The following is a 17,026-nucleotide window of genomic DNA, read 5'->3' on the forward strand; positions in this document are numbered from 1 at the left end:
GAGTTGTAAGAGTTCTTTACACATTCCCAATATACTTTCGTTATCCAGTATATGATTTGCAAATATTTTTTCCCATTCTGAGGGTCGTCTTCTCATTTTCTTGATGGTGCTCTTTGAAACAGAAGCTTTTCATTTTAATGAGTCCAACTTACCAGTCAGTTCTCCTGTTGTCACTTGTTCTTTTTGGTGTCATGTTTAGGAAACCATTATTTAATCCACAGTCATGAAGATTTACTCCTATGTATTCTTCTAAAAATTTTGTAGTTTTAGCTCTTACATTCAGGTCTGTGGTTAATTTTTGAACGCAGTGTGAGGTAGGGGGTCCAACTTCATTCTTTTGAGTGTAGTTATTCAGCTGTCTCAGTATAATTTATTGAAAAAGACTCATCTTTCCCCATTGAATTGTCCTGGCACCCTTGTCAAAAATCCATTGACCATTAATGTAACTGTGTTTATGGACCCTCAACTCTGTTCCATTGATCTGTATGTCTGTTTTTATGCCAGTACCACTATGTTTTGACTACTGCAGACCTGTGGTAAGTTGTGAAATTAAGAAGTATGAGTCCTCCAACTTTGTTCTTTTTCAAGATTTCTTCAGCTATTTTGAGTTCATTGCCATTTTTATGTAAATTTTAGGGTCACCTTGTCAATTTCTGCAAAAAAGAAAAAAAGCCATTTGGGAATTTGGCAGGGATTGCATTGAATCTGTAGATCAGTTTGAGTACCATTGCCACCTTAACAATGTTAAGTCTTCTGATCCATGAACATGGAATGTCTTTTCATTTATTTAGGTCTTCTTTAATTTCTTTCAACAGTATTTTATAGTTTTCAGTGTACAGATCCTGTACTTCTATGGTTAAATTAATGCAAAGATATTTTATTCTTTTTTATATTATTATAAATGGATTGTTTTCTTAATTCTGTTTTCAGTGTTCATTACTAGTGTATAGAAATACAATTGATCTTGTATCTTGCAAACTTTCTAAACTTGTAAATAGCTTAGTTGTGTGGATATGTATGTATTCCTTAGGATCTTCTATATAAAAGATTATGTCATCTGCAAATAGAGATAGATTTACTTGTTTCATTTCATTCTGGATGCCCTTTATTACTTTTTCTTGCCTAATTGCCCAGCTAGATCCTCCAGTACAGGTTCAATAGAAATGGTGAGAGTGGATATTATTCCTGATCTTAAGGGAAAATTTTCAATCTTTCCCCATTAAATATGACCTTAGCCATGAGTTTTTCTTAGATAACTTTTACCAGATTGAGGACATTGCTTCTATTCTCAGCTGGTTGATGATTTTATCATGAATGGGTTTGGGATTTTATCTATATGTAATACTCTTTTGCATTTTGTTTTTTTCACGTAACAGTATATCCTGGAAATCACTCCAAATAAGTTCATAGAGATCCCTCCCATTTTTTAAAACAACTATATAGTTCTCTCTTGTGTGTACATATTGGTGAATGTAATTTAAGTGTAAAATTAAATACAATTTTAGGAAATCAACTTTCCAGATGATCTTAAACATTCTTTAAGCCTTATGGATTCTATATAGCTCACTACATTTATCCTTTATCACATTTATTTATTATCTCTGTTTATCTATTTCTACTTTTCACATTAATGAGAGTATTAATTTATGAGTATGGCAAGAATACCCTATCCCCATTTCTACTGCCAAATACTAATTTCCATAGAAATCAAATACTTAAGTAGAAAATAGGGATAGAGTGAGTTATATTGATTTTTAAAAATTCAACTCCCAAAATCTTAATTCAGTACTTACTTTAAGTTAGGCTCATCAGATAATACTGAAGTATGGTTCACATTCCTGAGGACCTTATATCTGGTGTATAAAAGGGGGACAGGCCCATAAGTGGTTCAAATACAAGACATAAAAGAGGTTCACAAGCTATAGAAGGAATTTAAAGAAAAGAGAGGTCACATCTGGGGAACCAGGAGGGGAAGCATAGAGTGGAGCCATTTGGGAAAACTTGAAGAATGAGTTTTTAATGGGCAGAGATGACCATATGATCATTCTAAGTAGAGAGAAGACCTTTCAGATACTCAGGCATAGGCATATGAAAGGGCAGAAGGGTACTAGGGAAAAAGTGAGAGGCCCAGCTTGATCCCACCTGTGGTTTTCATGCATAGTTGACATACAGAATCTTTTATTCAATGTAATCTTTTTATTTTAATGTAATCTTATGAAGAGTACCAAGAGGTAAAACAGATAAAAGTGGGGTTTTTCTGGTTTAAATGGAGATTGAGAGGCTTATAAGTCACTCCCTGAGATCCATCCAGGGAGCAAATGTTGAAAGTCACTGGGTAGGAACACAGAGCAGGGGTGGGAAGGCATTAGGGTTATTTTTATATATATGAATATGTGAATATATATAGTAATCTATATGTGTGTGTCTGTGTTTATATACTGTTACAAATGTAAGATAAAAAGAGGTCTGATGATATAATAAGGAGGAATAAATGACAGAGACATTAAAAGGGAACAAGAGGAAGGGAGGAAAGGGAAGAAGGAAGGAAAGAGAAAGAGAATAAAATTGTTCACTGCTATCAAAGCCAAAGGTGGAGAGTGTTTCAAGAAGAAATGAGTCACCGAAAAGTTGTACAGATGGCAAATAACCACATAAAATAATGTTCAACAGCATTAGTTATTAGAGAATGCAGTTAAAACTCCAGTGAGAAACCACCCTATACCCACTAGAATGGTTAAAATTTAAACTGACTGTTCTGAGTCTTGGCAGGACGTGGAGGATCTGGAATGCTCATATGCTGTTGATGGGAATGCCAAATGGTCAGTTGCCTTGGAAAACTGTTTGGCAGTTTCTTAAAAAGTTAAACATATACTTATCATATGATCCAGACATTTCACTCCTAGGTATTTATTAAAGCAAAATGAAAGCACATTCCATACAAAGACAAAGGTAAATGTTTATAGCAGCTTTATTTTAAATAACCAAGAACAGAAAAGAACTCAAATGTCCATCACTAGGTGGATGGATACACAAATTGTGGTATATTCATGTAATGGAATATTACTCAGCAATACAAAGAAATGAATTATTGATATATACAATAGAGATGAAGCCAGACCAAAAAACAGAGTACATCCTGCATGACTGTATTTATATAAAATTCTAGGAAATACATTCTAATCTATAGTTGCAGAAAGCAGAGCAGCAGTTGCTTGAGGAAGGGGGCTGGGTGAGAGGAATGGCCATGGTCATTATTTTGACAGCAGTGATGGTTTCACAGTTGTATAAATATGTCAACACTTATTTAATTGTACACTTTAAGTATGTGCTATTTCTTGAATGTCAATTATATCTCAATAAAGCTATTGTTTTTAGGGGAGGGAGGGAAGAGGAGAAGAGAGAGAAAGTGGAGGAAGAAGTTGATAGAGTTAAACGTAGGGGGAAGAACTAGAAGAGTAGGGATTAAAATGAAGCTATTTGACATTCTCGAAAGTTCATTGCTGACTCTGAGAGAGCAGTTCTAATGGGGTTGCAGTGAAAGCCAGACTTCCCGAGCTAAGGAGTGAGAGAATGATACAAATGTAGAAGCAGATATAATTGTAGCTCCTGCATTAGTCTGCTGGGGTAGCCATAAAAAATATCATCAACTGAGTGGTTTACACAGCAGAAATTTATTTTTTCATAGTGATGAAGGCTAGAAGTCCAAGATCAAGGAGCTAGCATGGTCAGCTTCTAATGAGAGCTCTCTTCCTTACACATTCTCAGTGTACCTCACATGGCAGAGAATATTTTGGTGTCTCTTCCTCTTCTTATAAGGACATCAGTCCTATCTGATTAGGGCCCCACCCTTATGACTTCATCTAACTCTAATTACCTCCCAAAGGTCCCCATCTTCAATACCATCACATTGTGGGGTTAGGGCTTCAACATAAGAATTTAGGGGAAGACACAAACATTTAGTCAGTAATAACTCTTTCAGAAGTTGGGTCAGAATTAAAGAGGAAGCTGGAGAGGGTAGGAAAATTCAGAATAAAATAGATGTGAACATATTTGTAGGAAGGGGGCTGGAAAAGAAGCAGCAGTTGAGAACAGAAATGAAAGACGAGCATTTGTGAGATCTTGAGTGCAGGTATGAGAATCAGGGAGCTAAGGCGTTCAATTCAGCAGCTTCTCTGGTCCAGGCCAGGCAGTGAGCTAAGGGATGAAAATATCTGGGCTCATGAAATCCTCCCAACAGCCCCAGGAGATGGAGGATATCATCCCCTTTTTCTAGGTAAGAAAAACAGGTTCTGAAAGCTTAAGGAACAGAGCCAAGATCACCAGCTGAGTGTCAGCACTGGGATCTGACAATAGAGCCTGTTTTCTTCCCTATTGGCTCACTCATAGCCTTTCTAAGACTTCTTGAGTCTTCTGAACTGGTATATTTTACTATTTCTAGGATACTGGGATAGCCCAAGAGTTTTCAGAAAAACAGGATGCAAACTTTAGACTTCTTACTCAAGATTTTTTCTTTTACCCCATTTTCCTGATGTCTCCTTCAGTAATTCAGATATGGAAAACTCAAAGGAGAATAGTCTTTCCTTTGAAGGCTTAATATTTTTTTTTTTAGTTAGTATTTTAGAAAAATGTAAAAGAATTCCATCCATCATGCCCTGTAGCTCCATAACCAAAAGGCCAAAAGGAACATTGGAAGATACAGAATTCCCTTTTCCTCTTCCCCTTCTACCTTCCCCTCTCTCCCCACCTTCCCTCTACCGCTCCCTCCTCCATCATTACATTGTGCATGGCAGCATATACAGCCCACATCCATCTGCTTAGGCTACCCCAGAATGGGCACCCTGAGACAGTTTTTCAGATCTTGCAGCCATGAAGTCCATCAAATATATTTCTTAAGAGGCCACTCTATGCAAAGCACTCTAACCAGCCACCTGGTAGAATGGAGAGTTGTTTTCCAGAGCACTTTAGACAACTCTGCTGTATTCTGGAAATAGTCACACTTAGTGCCTCACCCCTTCATTATTCACAGTGGTATCTCTCTTCCCTTCCCTCCCTACTCTGTCTTCTCTCCCTTCTGCTTCCTCCTACCTGCTGTGGACCTAGCCATTTACCTGTATTTGGGGGTCAGTTATGGCTGTGAGATAATTTTACAGCCAGTACCACAGGACTTACAAATCCAACAAATTTAATTTAATTGACTTTGGTTTGAAATATTTTAGGAAATAAGTTCAGATCTGAGAAATAATAGTGGAGTGGGTCCAACCAGAAGAAGAAATTCCAGAATTGTGAATGGCATAGAAAACGTGCTGTTAGCCCCAACTCCAAAAGTCCCAGACACCCTTACTCATCCTTCAGAAAGATTCCAGTCTACCAAAAGGTACAGCACAGGAGTGGAGGTGGGGGGTTGTTTATAATAACAAAACTATTGTCTTTTAAGTCTGTTAATAGCATAGTGTTGTGCGACCAAAGGATGTCTAAACTCCCAGAGTGACCAGCATGTGTTAAGTTTTTAAGACCTTGTGTGAAGACCTTGTATGAACACTGAGAAGGTTCAGCCCCTCCTATTATTCTCCAATCTCTGAAGGAGAGTCAACAGTTCTTAATTTTAACCTCTTTTTTCTTCTTTTCTCCCCATCTTCCTTCCTTTCTCTTCCCCTCTTCCCCTCCTTCTTCCCTCTCTCTGTATTTTTTATAACTCCAAAGAGTTTAGAGCATCAGGAAGAAGAATATGAGTATCTCCAAAATTTCCATGTCTATTTTAAACAGAAAAGCACAGAAGGTGCTTTTTTCTGTTTAAAATATTCAAACTTTTCTTCTTGCTTAGAATATTAAAATAGAGAGGCCCAGTCTCTACAGACAGATATTTATAAGCCAGAGATGCCCTATTATATCTTGATCTTTTACTATGACAGAGAAAGAGAGAGGTTTGTATTCGGTAATAATTATGAATACTCAATATTTTATTGAGGCATATCAATGACACCCTAGTCTAATTCTGGCAAATTTAGAATGAAAAAAAAAAATAACAGACAAGACTACTCTATTCCCCAAGATACCATTAATCTGACACATGTCCAGAGTTCAAGTGTCCTTACTCCACATTCCCAAAGAATGGAAGATTTAGGATCAATGTGTCTGGTCGTAAGGATCCTTAGGAGGCCACTTCAGTCCAGGTACCCCTACCTTTCAGGCCAGGAAGGCACAAAGGCACAGGGTAGTACAAACACTGGTCCAGGCTATGAAGTTTGGGACTGAGCAGGGACTGCTGATGCATGAATCAGGCACACGAGGGTCCCCAACCAGGATGGCGACACATCAGCATCCCAGTGATTAGAATGAGAAACGCTTGAAGCTGGTGAGAACTTCTCTCTTGCTGCAGTGTCCCGTGTGCAGCCTCAGGTGTTCCTGTCTTCCAGAGAGCTCTTGAGTGGTCTCCTTGTTATGTCCTCCTATATCCTGCCTTGGGCTCAAGTGTCTCTGTTCACTTGTCAGGGCTCCAGAAGCTTTCGTGTCTATTCAACTAGAAAAGGTGGGGCTGCGGGACATGATGCTGAATGCCTTCCTCCTCAGGAAACAGGCCACGGCTGACAGAGCAAGGAACCTCGTGAGTGTAGTAAGAAGGGCTCCCCAAAGCTCTCATCATCTTTTACATCTGAGCAAATCTGTTGCTTTCAGCCTATTTGGATAGAACCATTGAAAATACAAAGAACTGAAAAAGGGTGTTCAATCAGAAATAGAAGGGAAGGAATTCAAGCTAATTGCAGTCTAGTTTTAAAAATATGTACAATTTTCCAAGGCCATTTTTTTTTTGTCACTTTGTAAACAGAACTAGTTTCAGCACCTGCTCTGGAACACTGGACCACTCCTGAGTGACCCGCAGGTGCGTAGGGGGCTTAGACAAGGTGAGCGAGGGCTCTTGCCATCTAACTTACCTATAATCTTGGTTTCTCAGACACCACCGCCATGTCTCTATATAAGGGTTTTATACTAGCCTAATCTTTTGAAAAGTATTATAAAATTCAAGCTTTGAAGTGTTGCTTAATTTTATAGATATCATTTCATTACTCATTAATTTTTTGATGAGGAAGTCATCAGGCTAATATGTAGTAATTTGGGAAAGAAATGACAAGATTTACAATCTCTAGGCTTTGTTTCTACCTGTGACTGAAAGGGAAAGACTTCAGTTTAGCTAATCCAGTTCTACAAATTGGATATGATGGAGGCTAGACCTTCTAGATTACTGCTGAGCAATGATGGGGGCAAAAGACCCCTTTTAATAAGTAATTGAGATATTAAATTACTTTTTTTTTACTGTAATATTCAAAAAAATATTGACCAAGTGAAAAATATATGAGCTCATTAACTGCCCTTCAGGAATATCTGGTGCCTATCCCATTAAAAAGGACTCAGGCAATAAAACTGTCAGTTTTGTCAAGGTCCGGGATTTTAGCCTACTTAAGCTAATAAGTTAGCCTGTTACCATTCTGAGGATGCTGGCAGAAAGCACAAGACTCCTCGGTCAGAGACAGAGAACTTCATTACTCACAGCAGAGCCAGCATCGTGAGCCTCCTGCTTGTGTCAGTTCCCTCTGCCTCCCAAGTCCCACGAGGGCAACATGCAGGAGCCCAGGGGTACGTATGCAGTTTTGTGTCACCATTGAGTAACACTGAGCTTGGGAATCCACTGATTTTATAGCAAACCTCTTCTTTTTCCTGGAGGGAGACATGACCTCATCCATCCAGACTGCTCTCTGCAAACATAACTGTGAGAAATGGTTCAGGTAAAGAGTGGGCCTTGCATTCTTGGTATACTCACAAGATGTGTAGAAGTAGGAAATACCCGCGGAGGAGTGCCTCCCTGCAGGCTGACCTTCAGAAAGAATACCTCAGCTGTGTGGCCTTCTCCTGCTTTCAGTTGCCTGTGAGTCTGTATACATGTACGAGCTTGGGGAATTCTTATAGCCAACTGTCTAACAGGAGAACTGTCTTCCTCTTTTATCACAGGATGAAATTGGGAAAGTCAAGAGAGATGTCATAGTTGAATATTGTCAGAAGTAAGTACAGAATATATGTGAACTACACATGCTGATTTCTAACTCTGAACTCAACACATAGCAGTATTAGATAGAAATCCAGACAATGAATCAACTGGTTTATGTTTAAATAAGCCACAGTCCTATTGGGTGAGAGCAAACTAAACAGGCCTCTGACACACAGAGGAAGAAGCATTGGAAGTGAAGGGTAAGAGGCATGTGGAAAATGTCCATTCCTCTGCCTTCAGGCAGTAGCAACCTGACAAAGACAGAAGTTTCTTCCTGAGAGACGTCCTCTATTCTCTTTGAAATGTGTCCATAGAAGTGGATTCTGGAACTTCAGTGAGAGAGAGAACAACTTGGATTCGCCTCTGAACATCATCTCTTCTTCTGACTTTCCAGGTTCAACCACCGTATGTCTCACTATGCTCTTCGGGGTCAGATCATGGCATACTGCAACAGCCTGAGAGCCCTGCTGAACCATTTCCCAACCATCAGGGATACCTTTTTCATGCTGGGACAACCACAAGAAAAGAAGGGGTTGAGGGACTCCAAAGAGGGCCTCGAGGCTGACCCCAGGTACGGAATTTCCTTTCCTTTCCTTTAGGTGTGGTATGACCTTGTTATTCACCACTCCCATCCCCAACCCCTCCCAGTGGAAAGGCATGTTAAGTTTGGGATGGAAATCTTGCTCCCTTTACTGCATTTGACCTTGAATTTCTGGTCTAGAAGGGCAAAAGAAAGAATTGACACTCTATGAATAAGAGTATCTTTGTATTTGAACCCAGAAAGAGTTCTTTGTTTATGGGCTGTTTGACTGCTTTTTCAATCTATGCAGTTTTGTTTTCCCCTGCAGTGCCCAGAGATTTTCATCAGTCACACCCTTTTATATAAGCCAGCATCTAAAATAAGCAAACAAATAAGTAAACTTGATCTTGAACTGTTCTGGCTTTAGATAGTTTACTCAATAAAGTAGAAGAAATATTCAAGAAAACAAAACAAAACAAAACCAATGATACTCCAGTGCCTTGGATAAATCAGTGTCCTTCTGTACTTCTCTGATAGAGAAAAAATATATATGTAGAGTGATACTAAGTGATGAAATTGGAGCTGCTTCCATACTTCCTTATTGTGCCTTATCCGGTTTTCCAAAAGTCCTTTTTTTTTTTATTGAAGTATAGTCAGTTTACAATGTTGTGTCAATTTCTGGTGTACAGCATAATGTTTCAGTCATACATGTACATACGTATCCAAATGCTCTTAATTCAGCCTACCTAGAGTTCACTCACCTGGATGGAGGACTTGTCATACTTGTTCTATAACTGACCACGTTTCCTTTAAGAAAAAGAAGGGGATGTTACACAGTTACTCAGCCTCCAAGAGGGAGCAAAATACCCTGTAGGGTGAACTTACCTCCCTCCTTACTGTTTTTCCCTTACAGCACGGGGCTTAATGCTGAGTAACAGTAATACTTAAAAATATGGTCATAGGACAGAGAGATGGAATGGAATTGTAAGACCATTTGTATCAGACCATTCTTTCACTCACTTACCATTCATGAATTGTTCAACCATTATTTGTTCAGTGCTTACTTAGTACTAGGCACTTTGCTTGTATGCTGGAGTTACAAAGGTGAGTCATTGACTCTGGCAATAAATTCAGCCTAGTGAAGGAAAGCTCTATACACAAACAAGCAACTTCAAAGATTTCAAAGATAACATGTTAGAGTTATGTGAAAAATCCTGTGAGGACACAAAAGAGAACATGTTTGACTCTAGCCCAAGGCCTCAGAGAGAGATTCACAGAGGAGGTGACAGGTAGATTGGAGTTCACCAAGGCAATGGGGATAATAGAATAGGTTAGAGAATGCTAGAGAATGAAAGAAGTTGAGTCCATCTGCCCTTGGCCATCCGATAGCTGGATATCAACATAGTGGCCAGTCCAACCTTAATACTTATAAGGTGCCTAGTGTGTGGATTACCAGTGTTTCATCTCTTGGGTACATTCCCTTGGGTAGACTTCAGGATTTACCTAATGGAAGAATGCCTTAGAGGAGTAGGGCAAAGATGCCTCAGTAGACTGACTATTTTGCTGAAAGTTTTGACTGGACATCTGTTGCCCAATGGAATGAAGCGCATCTTTCTCTCCTATGAAACATCACAGGATAATCCTCTGAGATTTCTTAGTTCCATTCTCTCATCCACCTACTAGCCATGTAAACCATTTATAAGCCCAATCTACATTTGGGATCAAATTTTAAAATAGTTTATAGAAGTCTATCCACAGGTTTGCTACATTTGTATTTAGGATAAAATGGATTCAGGAAGTCTATTTGGATTCTGATCTGTTTTATTTGCTGCAACCAAATAAGAAAACCAGGAAATAGGGAAAAAAATTTCTCCAGTGTGCAGGTCTTGGTCTATTCCTTTAGTGCTTTTTGTGAATGACATGTGTTCCCTAAAGATTAAGGGGAAACAGTAATTTAAGGGAGAGAGACTAGAGCCCTCAATCATCTGGCCCGTTAATGTGTGGTCATTTCAGGACAGAGCTTTGGGCCAGGAAGGTATGAGCAAAGTGAGTGCCCACCCAGAGCCCAAGTCACACAGATTCAGAGGTTCTCCGCTACACCTGTCTCATGCTTCCTAAACTCTCTCAATTTTTAGCATATCCCTTTTAATACACTTACATAAAGTGGAGTGTAGAGAAAGGAACTTCTGTGTTCTGTGGAAGTTTGGAAAAGATAATGTACATGATTCTTTCTAACTCCAAAGTCCACAAATCCATGCCTAGAGTATCAATAAAAATTGAACCTCATCCATGAGAGGGTATCGTGCAGAGAGTCATAACCTGGGAGTTAGAATATTTGGATTTGACCCAGCTCAGTCATAAGTTGTTCTGAGGTCTTAGGCAAATCACTTTTCCTCATTCTCCAGACTTCAACTCTTCATCTAAAGAGTAAGGAAATTGAAGCATCTCTTTAAAGTTAGACATGATAAGTGCTTAGTGTCTAGAGCTTTATTCCAAGGAATGGGACTCTTGAGGAAAGACTTGCTAGAAAGGGGCCATTTAAGAGTGTTCATGAAATGATCAATGGGAGTCATCTCAGGCCAAGGTTCATGAGAGATGAAGGGACAGAGGACAGAGCTGAAGAATGAGGGTCATGGAAGACAGAGGTCCTCATCATAATCATAAAATAAGGAGTTGAGTTAGATGGAGGATAAGAAATAAATTTTACTTTAAATGTCAATTCCAACTACATGTTGGTGTCCTGCTGAGGACTGAGACATCCCAAGCTTGTGAGATTGTTGTGAATGATTGGCAGTGTCTATCATGATGATGGAATAGGAGAAAGGGGAAAGGGGGTTGTGTTGGCCATCCCCTTGACTAGAAGACCTCCATAAATTCTGTAGGCTTAAAATTCTAAGAAAATACTTCTTCCTTAAAAGGCTGTAACATACTGCTTAGTTTTAGCACAGAAGCCCTGCCTGTGAACCAGAATCTAAAAAGAAGAGGAGCCAAAGGAAGCTCTCCTCCAAAGGATGCCTCTTGAGGGATCTATCCCCTTATGGCTCTAGAGGAGCCTGGAGTCTGGAGACTATGATGACACTCAGCCGCACTCCTAAGACCAGTGGTGTTGGCTGGTAGAGGAGCAAAGAATGGACAGAGAGAGGGCACTAACCTCATTGAAGCCTTTATTAAGCCTTTACAGTGTGACAGGCAGAGCCACCACTCTCCAGTACTGCTGTTTGATGCAGATTAGAAGAAGGTACCATGTCCTCTGGGCAGGTGTAGCCCCATGCCAGGGTGCAGAGCTTGGCAAATATAGGCTGGATCTCAGCCATTGCTGGCTGCCTCAGGGAACAAACTGAACCGCAGTACATGGCAGTCTTGGTGCCAAGCACTGCACAGCAATGAATTAGACATGGTTCTTCCAGCAAGGGGTAATAGGCAATTACAGTACATTGTGATAAAGAATAAAATAAAAGTATAATAAAAGCCCCCACCAGGAAACATTCAATGTTATCTGAAGGATGAGGGAAGTGGGGATGGGGTGCTGGGCAGGCTTCAAAGAAAAGGGGACCCTTGACCTGGGTCTTGAAGGATGACTAGTGAGTGTTTCAGTTGGACAAGGAGAAGAAATTCAGTTCAAGCTGGGAGACCCACATGTGCAGTGGCACAGAGATGTGAGACAGCACATGGACTTCCCAGTGTCTCCTCTCCCTGGTATGTGAGGATGAGCTGGGGGAAACAGGTGTGCAGAGTGATGGGTAAGATCCAGAAGGCTGGTGTTGATCCTTCAACAAGCAGGGAGAAAGGGAGCAAAATGATGGTCAGTGACCATTTAGGAACTTATGAAACTGTAGAGACAGGGGATGGTGAGTGGGTGAAATCAGCCAGTCCAGATGCTGGATTTCATGCAGAGCTGAGCAAGGAGAAGGAAGAGGAATCTAGGAAATCACCCAAAGTCTCTCACTTGGGTGGATAAAAAGATGGCAGTGTCACTGTTGTTTAATGGGTATAGCTTTTCAGTTTTGGAAGATGGGAAAAGATTCTTTTCTAGAGAGAGATGATGGTGATGGTTGCACAACAGTGTGAATGTACTTAACACCACTGAACTGTGCACCTAAAAACAATAAATATGGTAAATTTTATGTTATGTGTGTGTTATCACATTTTTTTAATGGGGAAGAAAGGATGGTAATGCCATTAAGAGGAAGAGATGTGGAGACGGAAATAGTAAACCACAGCTCAGACGCCTCAGCTGTGAGTTTCTTCCGTGTGTCTCATGACAAGTCTCAGACACTTTTTATTCTGGATTTTCTCTGCACTTTCACCTACTTCTGTTCCTCCTGCTTCTATCATAGCATCAGACTCACATGTTTATCTGCCCCTGGAATGTAAGATCCTTGAGGACAGAGGCTGTCTACATTTCATGTCCCAGGTGTGCACCTCTGCCTTTGACCTTGCTTTGAAAGGGAGGATGGGGAGGGGGGGAATGGGCCCACAGGACGTGGAGGCAGTTTCAGCCCCTTTAATTCACTGTTATGAAATAACAGACCATGTCATCATCTGCTGCTAGGAATTTGGTATGAAACTTAAGGAAGACTTCGAATTATTGAAAAAGGAAATGGGCATGAGAGCTGATCAAAGGAAAGAAAACCGATTATCCCAGGTCTGACACAGCTCAGGCTGGAAACCATTTGCTTGTTGTTGCCTCAGTATAATTAGCAGTGTGATATCCTCCAGCTGTGCTCAGCAGGGTGTGACTAGAAGCAGAAATCGGACAAGCTGGAGGAATCCAGAGTTGGGGTTTTGCTAGACAGGTGGGTCGTGAGTACAAAGAAGCAGAGAATTGCAGGTGATGGTGGGAGAGTAGTTCACATGTTGGGCTGTGAGGCCCAGCGTGGTGGGGGGACAGAGAGGGTCAGAAGGGGAGTGACAGATGGAAGGGGAGGCCTGAGGGCTCAAGGACATCAAGGAGCATATTTTGTGGGGATGAAGGAGGTTTTGTGGGAGTGAATGCATGAGAAAACTGGGAGAAAAAAATGTTGAGCTGAGAAAGTAGGATATTCAAGTGTAAGTCTTTGGAGGTAATATGATTCCAGGTGATGACAAGGTCTGGAGTATGGCTGAGAGTGGGCGGTGAAGGGAAATGGAGGTACAGAAAGGTGATACTAAGCAGGTCAAGAAATTGTCAGGCTGCGGAGCTGATGGGCCATCCCAAGGTGGGAGGTATCCTTGTGGGACTGAGAACCAGGCTTCGCTTTGCACTGAGCACCTTAAAGCTTTCTGCTGCCCTCTCTGCCCCTCCTCTGCAGAGGGCTGCCTGCTGCAGGCAGGAGGGAAATGGCAGGAAATAGCAGATGAGAACGAAGAGGTACAGATAGATGGCCCTGTGGCTCCAGAGACACATGCTTTTCAGAGGCCAAGACTGGATTCAGCCACACTGTTGCGCGCCAGCCACATGGCCCATAAGCCCATGAGCTCAGATGTGGGCCTTGTGATGTTTTACTGTTGATATTCAAAGTTTCCTCAGGGCACCTTCAAACACTGTAAACTGAATAATAGCGATAAGATGGGTTTAAGCTGGTTTTGATCTGGTCCAGGACAGGATAGTCTGACTTTGTGGTTGCTGAAATAAGGAAAGTTCTCCAAACTAACACCATACTTTGTTCCTGAGCTCCAAATTACCTAATTAAAACCCTGAGACTTGAAAGAGGTAGGTTTAAGGCCATTGATTGACTTCAAGTAGAGTTTTGGTAATTTTAGGTTTCATATTCAGAATGTTTGATATGGAAAACAGTCAGCCCTCAGTTAAAATGAATTACATTTTACTTTAAGAAGTAGAAAAGGTCATCTGAATCTCTCCTAAGGACTCAGAAATAATGACAGTCAAAAAAATGCCCCTATGATTTCCAAAAATGCCCCCTAGACAGTGAGACCCTCCCATTGAGAGTCCTTGCTATACACAACGGAGTGGGAATGGAAACTGGGTACCAGAGAGTAAAACAGTAGGACCTGAGGAGTGAAGAAGGAAGCATTTAAAAATGACTCCCCAGTATCTGGTTTTGAGGACTTGGGGGTTGTGGTTCTTTTCACACAAGAGGAAGCCCAGGATTGGGGTGGGAGGGAATGAAGAGTTCAGTTCTTGCCTTTTTTGAGTGAGGTGGTCTGAGGCACTGCCAGCCAGGATGGAGCTGTGGAGGGACCAGGCATGTGGATTTGAATTCAGGAGGCATGGATGGCAATTGCAGCCAGAGAATGAACACAATTGCCCAGGACCAGGAGGAGAGCAGGAAGAGCAGAGCTGAGTGGGCCCAGGGCGCCCTGGGCTGGGGATCGTGGTGGGGAGGGGGCTCCACTTCTGCTGCACACCTCCTTCTGCTGTTTGTGTGTCTCATCAAGCCTGCCTGATCTAGCATAACCAAGACAGGTGTGAGGTGGCACTAGTCTCTGGGCTTCCCTCATAACTCTCAGTTCTAGGACATCTCCTCATTAGCCTGTTCAGGTCCCCACTTCTTACCGAATGACTCTGAGAGTTCCTGCATGCCTCTTGACTGGACCACATGCATGCCTTGGCCCCCACCCCCGGCCACTTTCCAGGCACGCACACCTTAGCATCATAATACCAAACTTTATATAGCACCTCACAATGTATAAAACACTTTTCACATGCTGGGTACTCTTTTTAAAAATTATTCCTTACACCAATCTTGTTAGTTAGGAATCATTATTCCGATTTTATGGACGAAAATACTCAAAGAGGATAATTCGTCTATGCCTACACAGCACACAGCTGTGGATGATGGAAGTTGGTCCCCAAATCTAGTCCCCTGATGCCGGATTCCACACCTATTAACTGAATATATCACCATTTTCCACAGTAGATGAACACAGTTAATTAGACTCAAAGGCACTGAATCCATTCAAATAGGAAACAGTCCTCCAACCTCCACCCTCTGTTACAGTGGGCTGCCTCTATAGATGATGTAGAAACCAGATCAGGCTGCCACCTCCCTCCAGGGACACGTAGTAGAAAGAGCTTCCGTGTGTATGAAGGTCAAAAACAGGTAAACCCAACAAAATAATCTTTTAATGGTGTATCCATTTGTGGTAAAACTCCAAAGGAAAGCTAACATTGATTAGTGTGAAATTCAGAATGATGGTTCCTCTGGGGGCCACCAGGGAGATGCACATGGGGCTTCAAAGGACCTGGTGACATTCTATTTCCCAGGCCAGGGAGTGGGTACCTGGGCTTGTGTGAATCCTTAAACCAGACATACATGGATTATGTGTTTGTATATAACCTGCAACAGAGATAGCGATACTGCTGCCTAAGAAATGATAAGGTATTTGGAGGAGAAAGAAAGGAGAAAGAGGGGGAAGATATAGCTCAGTGGTACAGCACGTGCTTAGTGTGCACGAGGTCCTGGGCTCAATTCTCAGTACCTCCATTAAAAATAAAAAATAAAAGGAAAGGAGATCTACTATATATACAAATAGATAAAAAATAAATTTATTCTGTATAGCACAGGGAACTATATTCAATATCTTATAATAACCTTTAATGAAAAAGAATATGAAAACAAATATATGTGTGTGTGTGTATATATATACATACATACATTACTGGGACATTATACTATACACCAGAAATTGACACACTGTAATGACTATACTTCAACAAAATTTTAAAAATAAAAAAAATTTTAAAAAGAGAAGGAGAAAGAAGGAAAAGAGGGCCAGAGTCTGGAGAACCTGGCAGGAGGCTTGGTGGAGAGGAAAGGAAAATAGAGGCTGGTCTGTAGAGCCTGGATTCTAGAACTGGACAGACCTGCACTTAAATCTCTACTTCATTTCTTAGGAACTGGGTCGGCAACATCTATGTAACCTCATAGGGCCTCAGTTTCCTCATCTGCAGAACAGGAAGAACAATCATAAGATTGTCTTAAGAACTGAGTGAGAAAATGTCACCCCCAGTATGATGCCGGCACTTCATTCATGCCCTCCCCTTCCTTCCTTACCACACCTTTCCCTCCCTCTATGCCCACGCCTTCCTCCCAAGACAGTGAGACTAAAACCAGCCCAACTGCTCTTCTCCGGCTGAGCTATTTATAACTGTGGCCACTTGTGAGTGGCCTGGAAAGGAGGCCTGCTGCCCCGCAGCTGAGACACTGGGTGTCACCACACCCTGGACTCTGGCACTGCAGCTGGAGGGCCGCGGTATAAATAGTTCACACCGGGACACCTCTTTTACACAGAGAGATCTGTGCCACCCAAGCTTTCTTCTCATGCCGCAGGAGTTTTCAGCCCTGGCCACGATGTTTGCTGTCTGCTGATGGAAAAATCTTCCTCAATTTATGGTTCATACCCCATCCTTCTGAAGTGCTGGTTATGTTCAAAACTCTGCCAGAAAAGGTGTGTATTTTTTACGTGTGCCAGCCTGGAAACTGGCTGTTTTTATGTCTCACGTTGAAACATATCAGTTTCAGAGA

General features: G+C 41.3%; 1 protein-coding gene across 2 annotated transcripts in view; it reads left to right on the forward strand.

Annotated features, from left to right (window-relative positions):
- CCDC162P overlaps positions 1–17,026 on the forward strand; it is a 111,577-nt gene that overhangs the window by 75,918 nt on the left and 18,633 nt on the right. The window contains exons 25-29 of one of the 2 annotated variants that reach the window (XM_032484651.1): positions 5,217–5,374; positions 6,490–6,601; positions 8,002–8,051; positions 8,433–8,609; positions 16,832–16,949. In XM_032484651.1, coding sequence (XP_032340542.1) covers positions 5,217–5,374; positions 6,490–6,601; positions 8,002–8,051; positions 8,433–8,609; positions 16,832–16,949 — 615 coding nt within the window. The remainder of the gene's footprint in view (positions 1–5,216; positions 5,375–6,489; positions 6,602–8,001; positions 8,052–8,432; positions 8,610–16,831; positions 16,950–17,026) is intronic. The other variant, XM_032484652.1, reaches the window with a different exon arrangement.

Source organism: Camelus ferus, chromosome 8, assembly GCF_009834535.1.
Source record: "Camelus ferus isolate YT-003-E chromosome 8, BCGSAC_Cfer_1.0, whole genome shotgun sequence".
NCBI lineage: Eukaryota > Metazoa > Chordata > Mammalia > Artiodactyla > Camelidae > Camelus > Camelus ferus.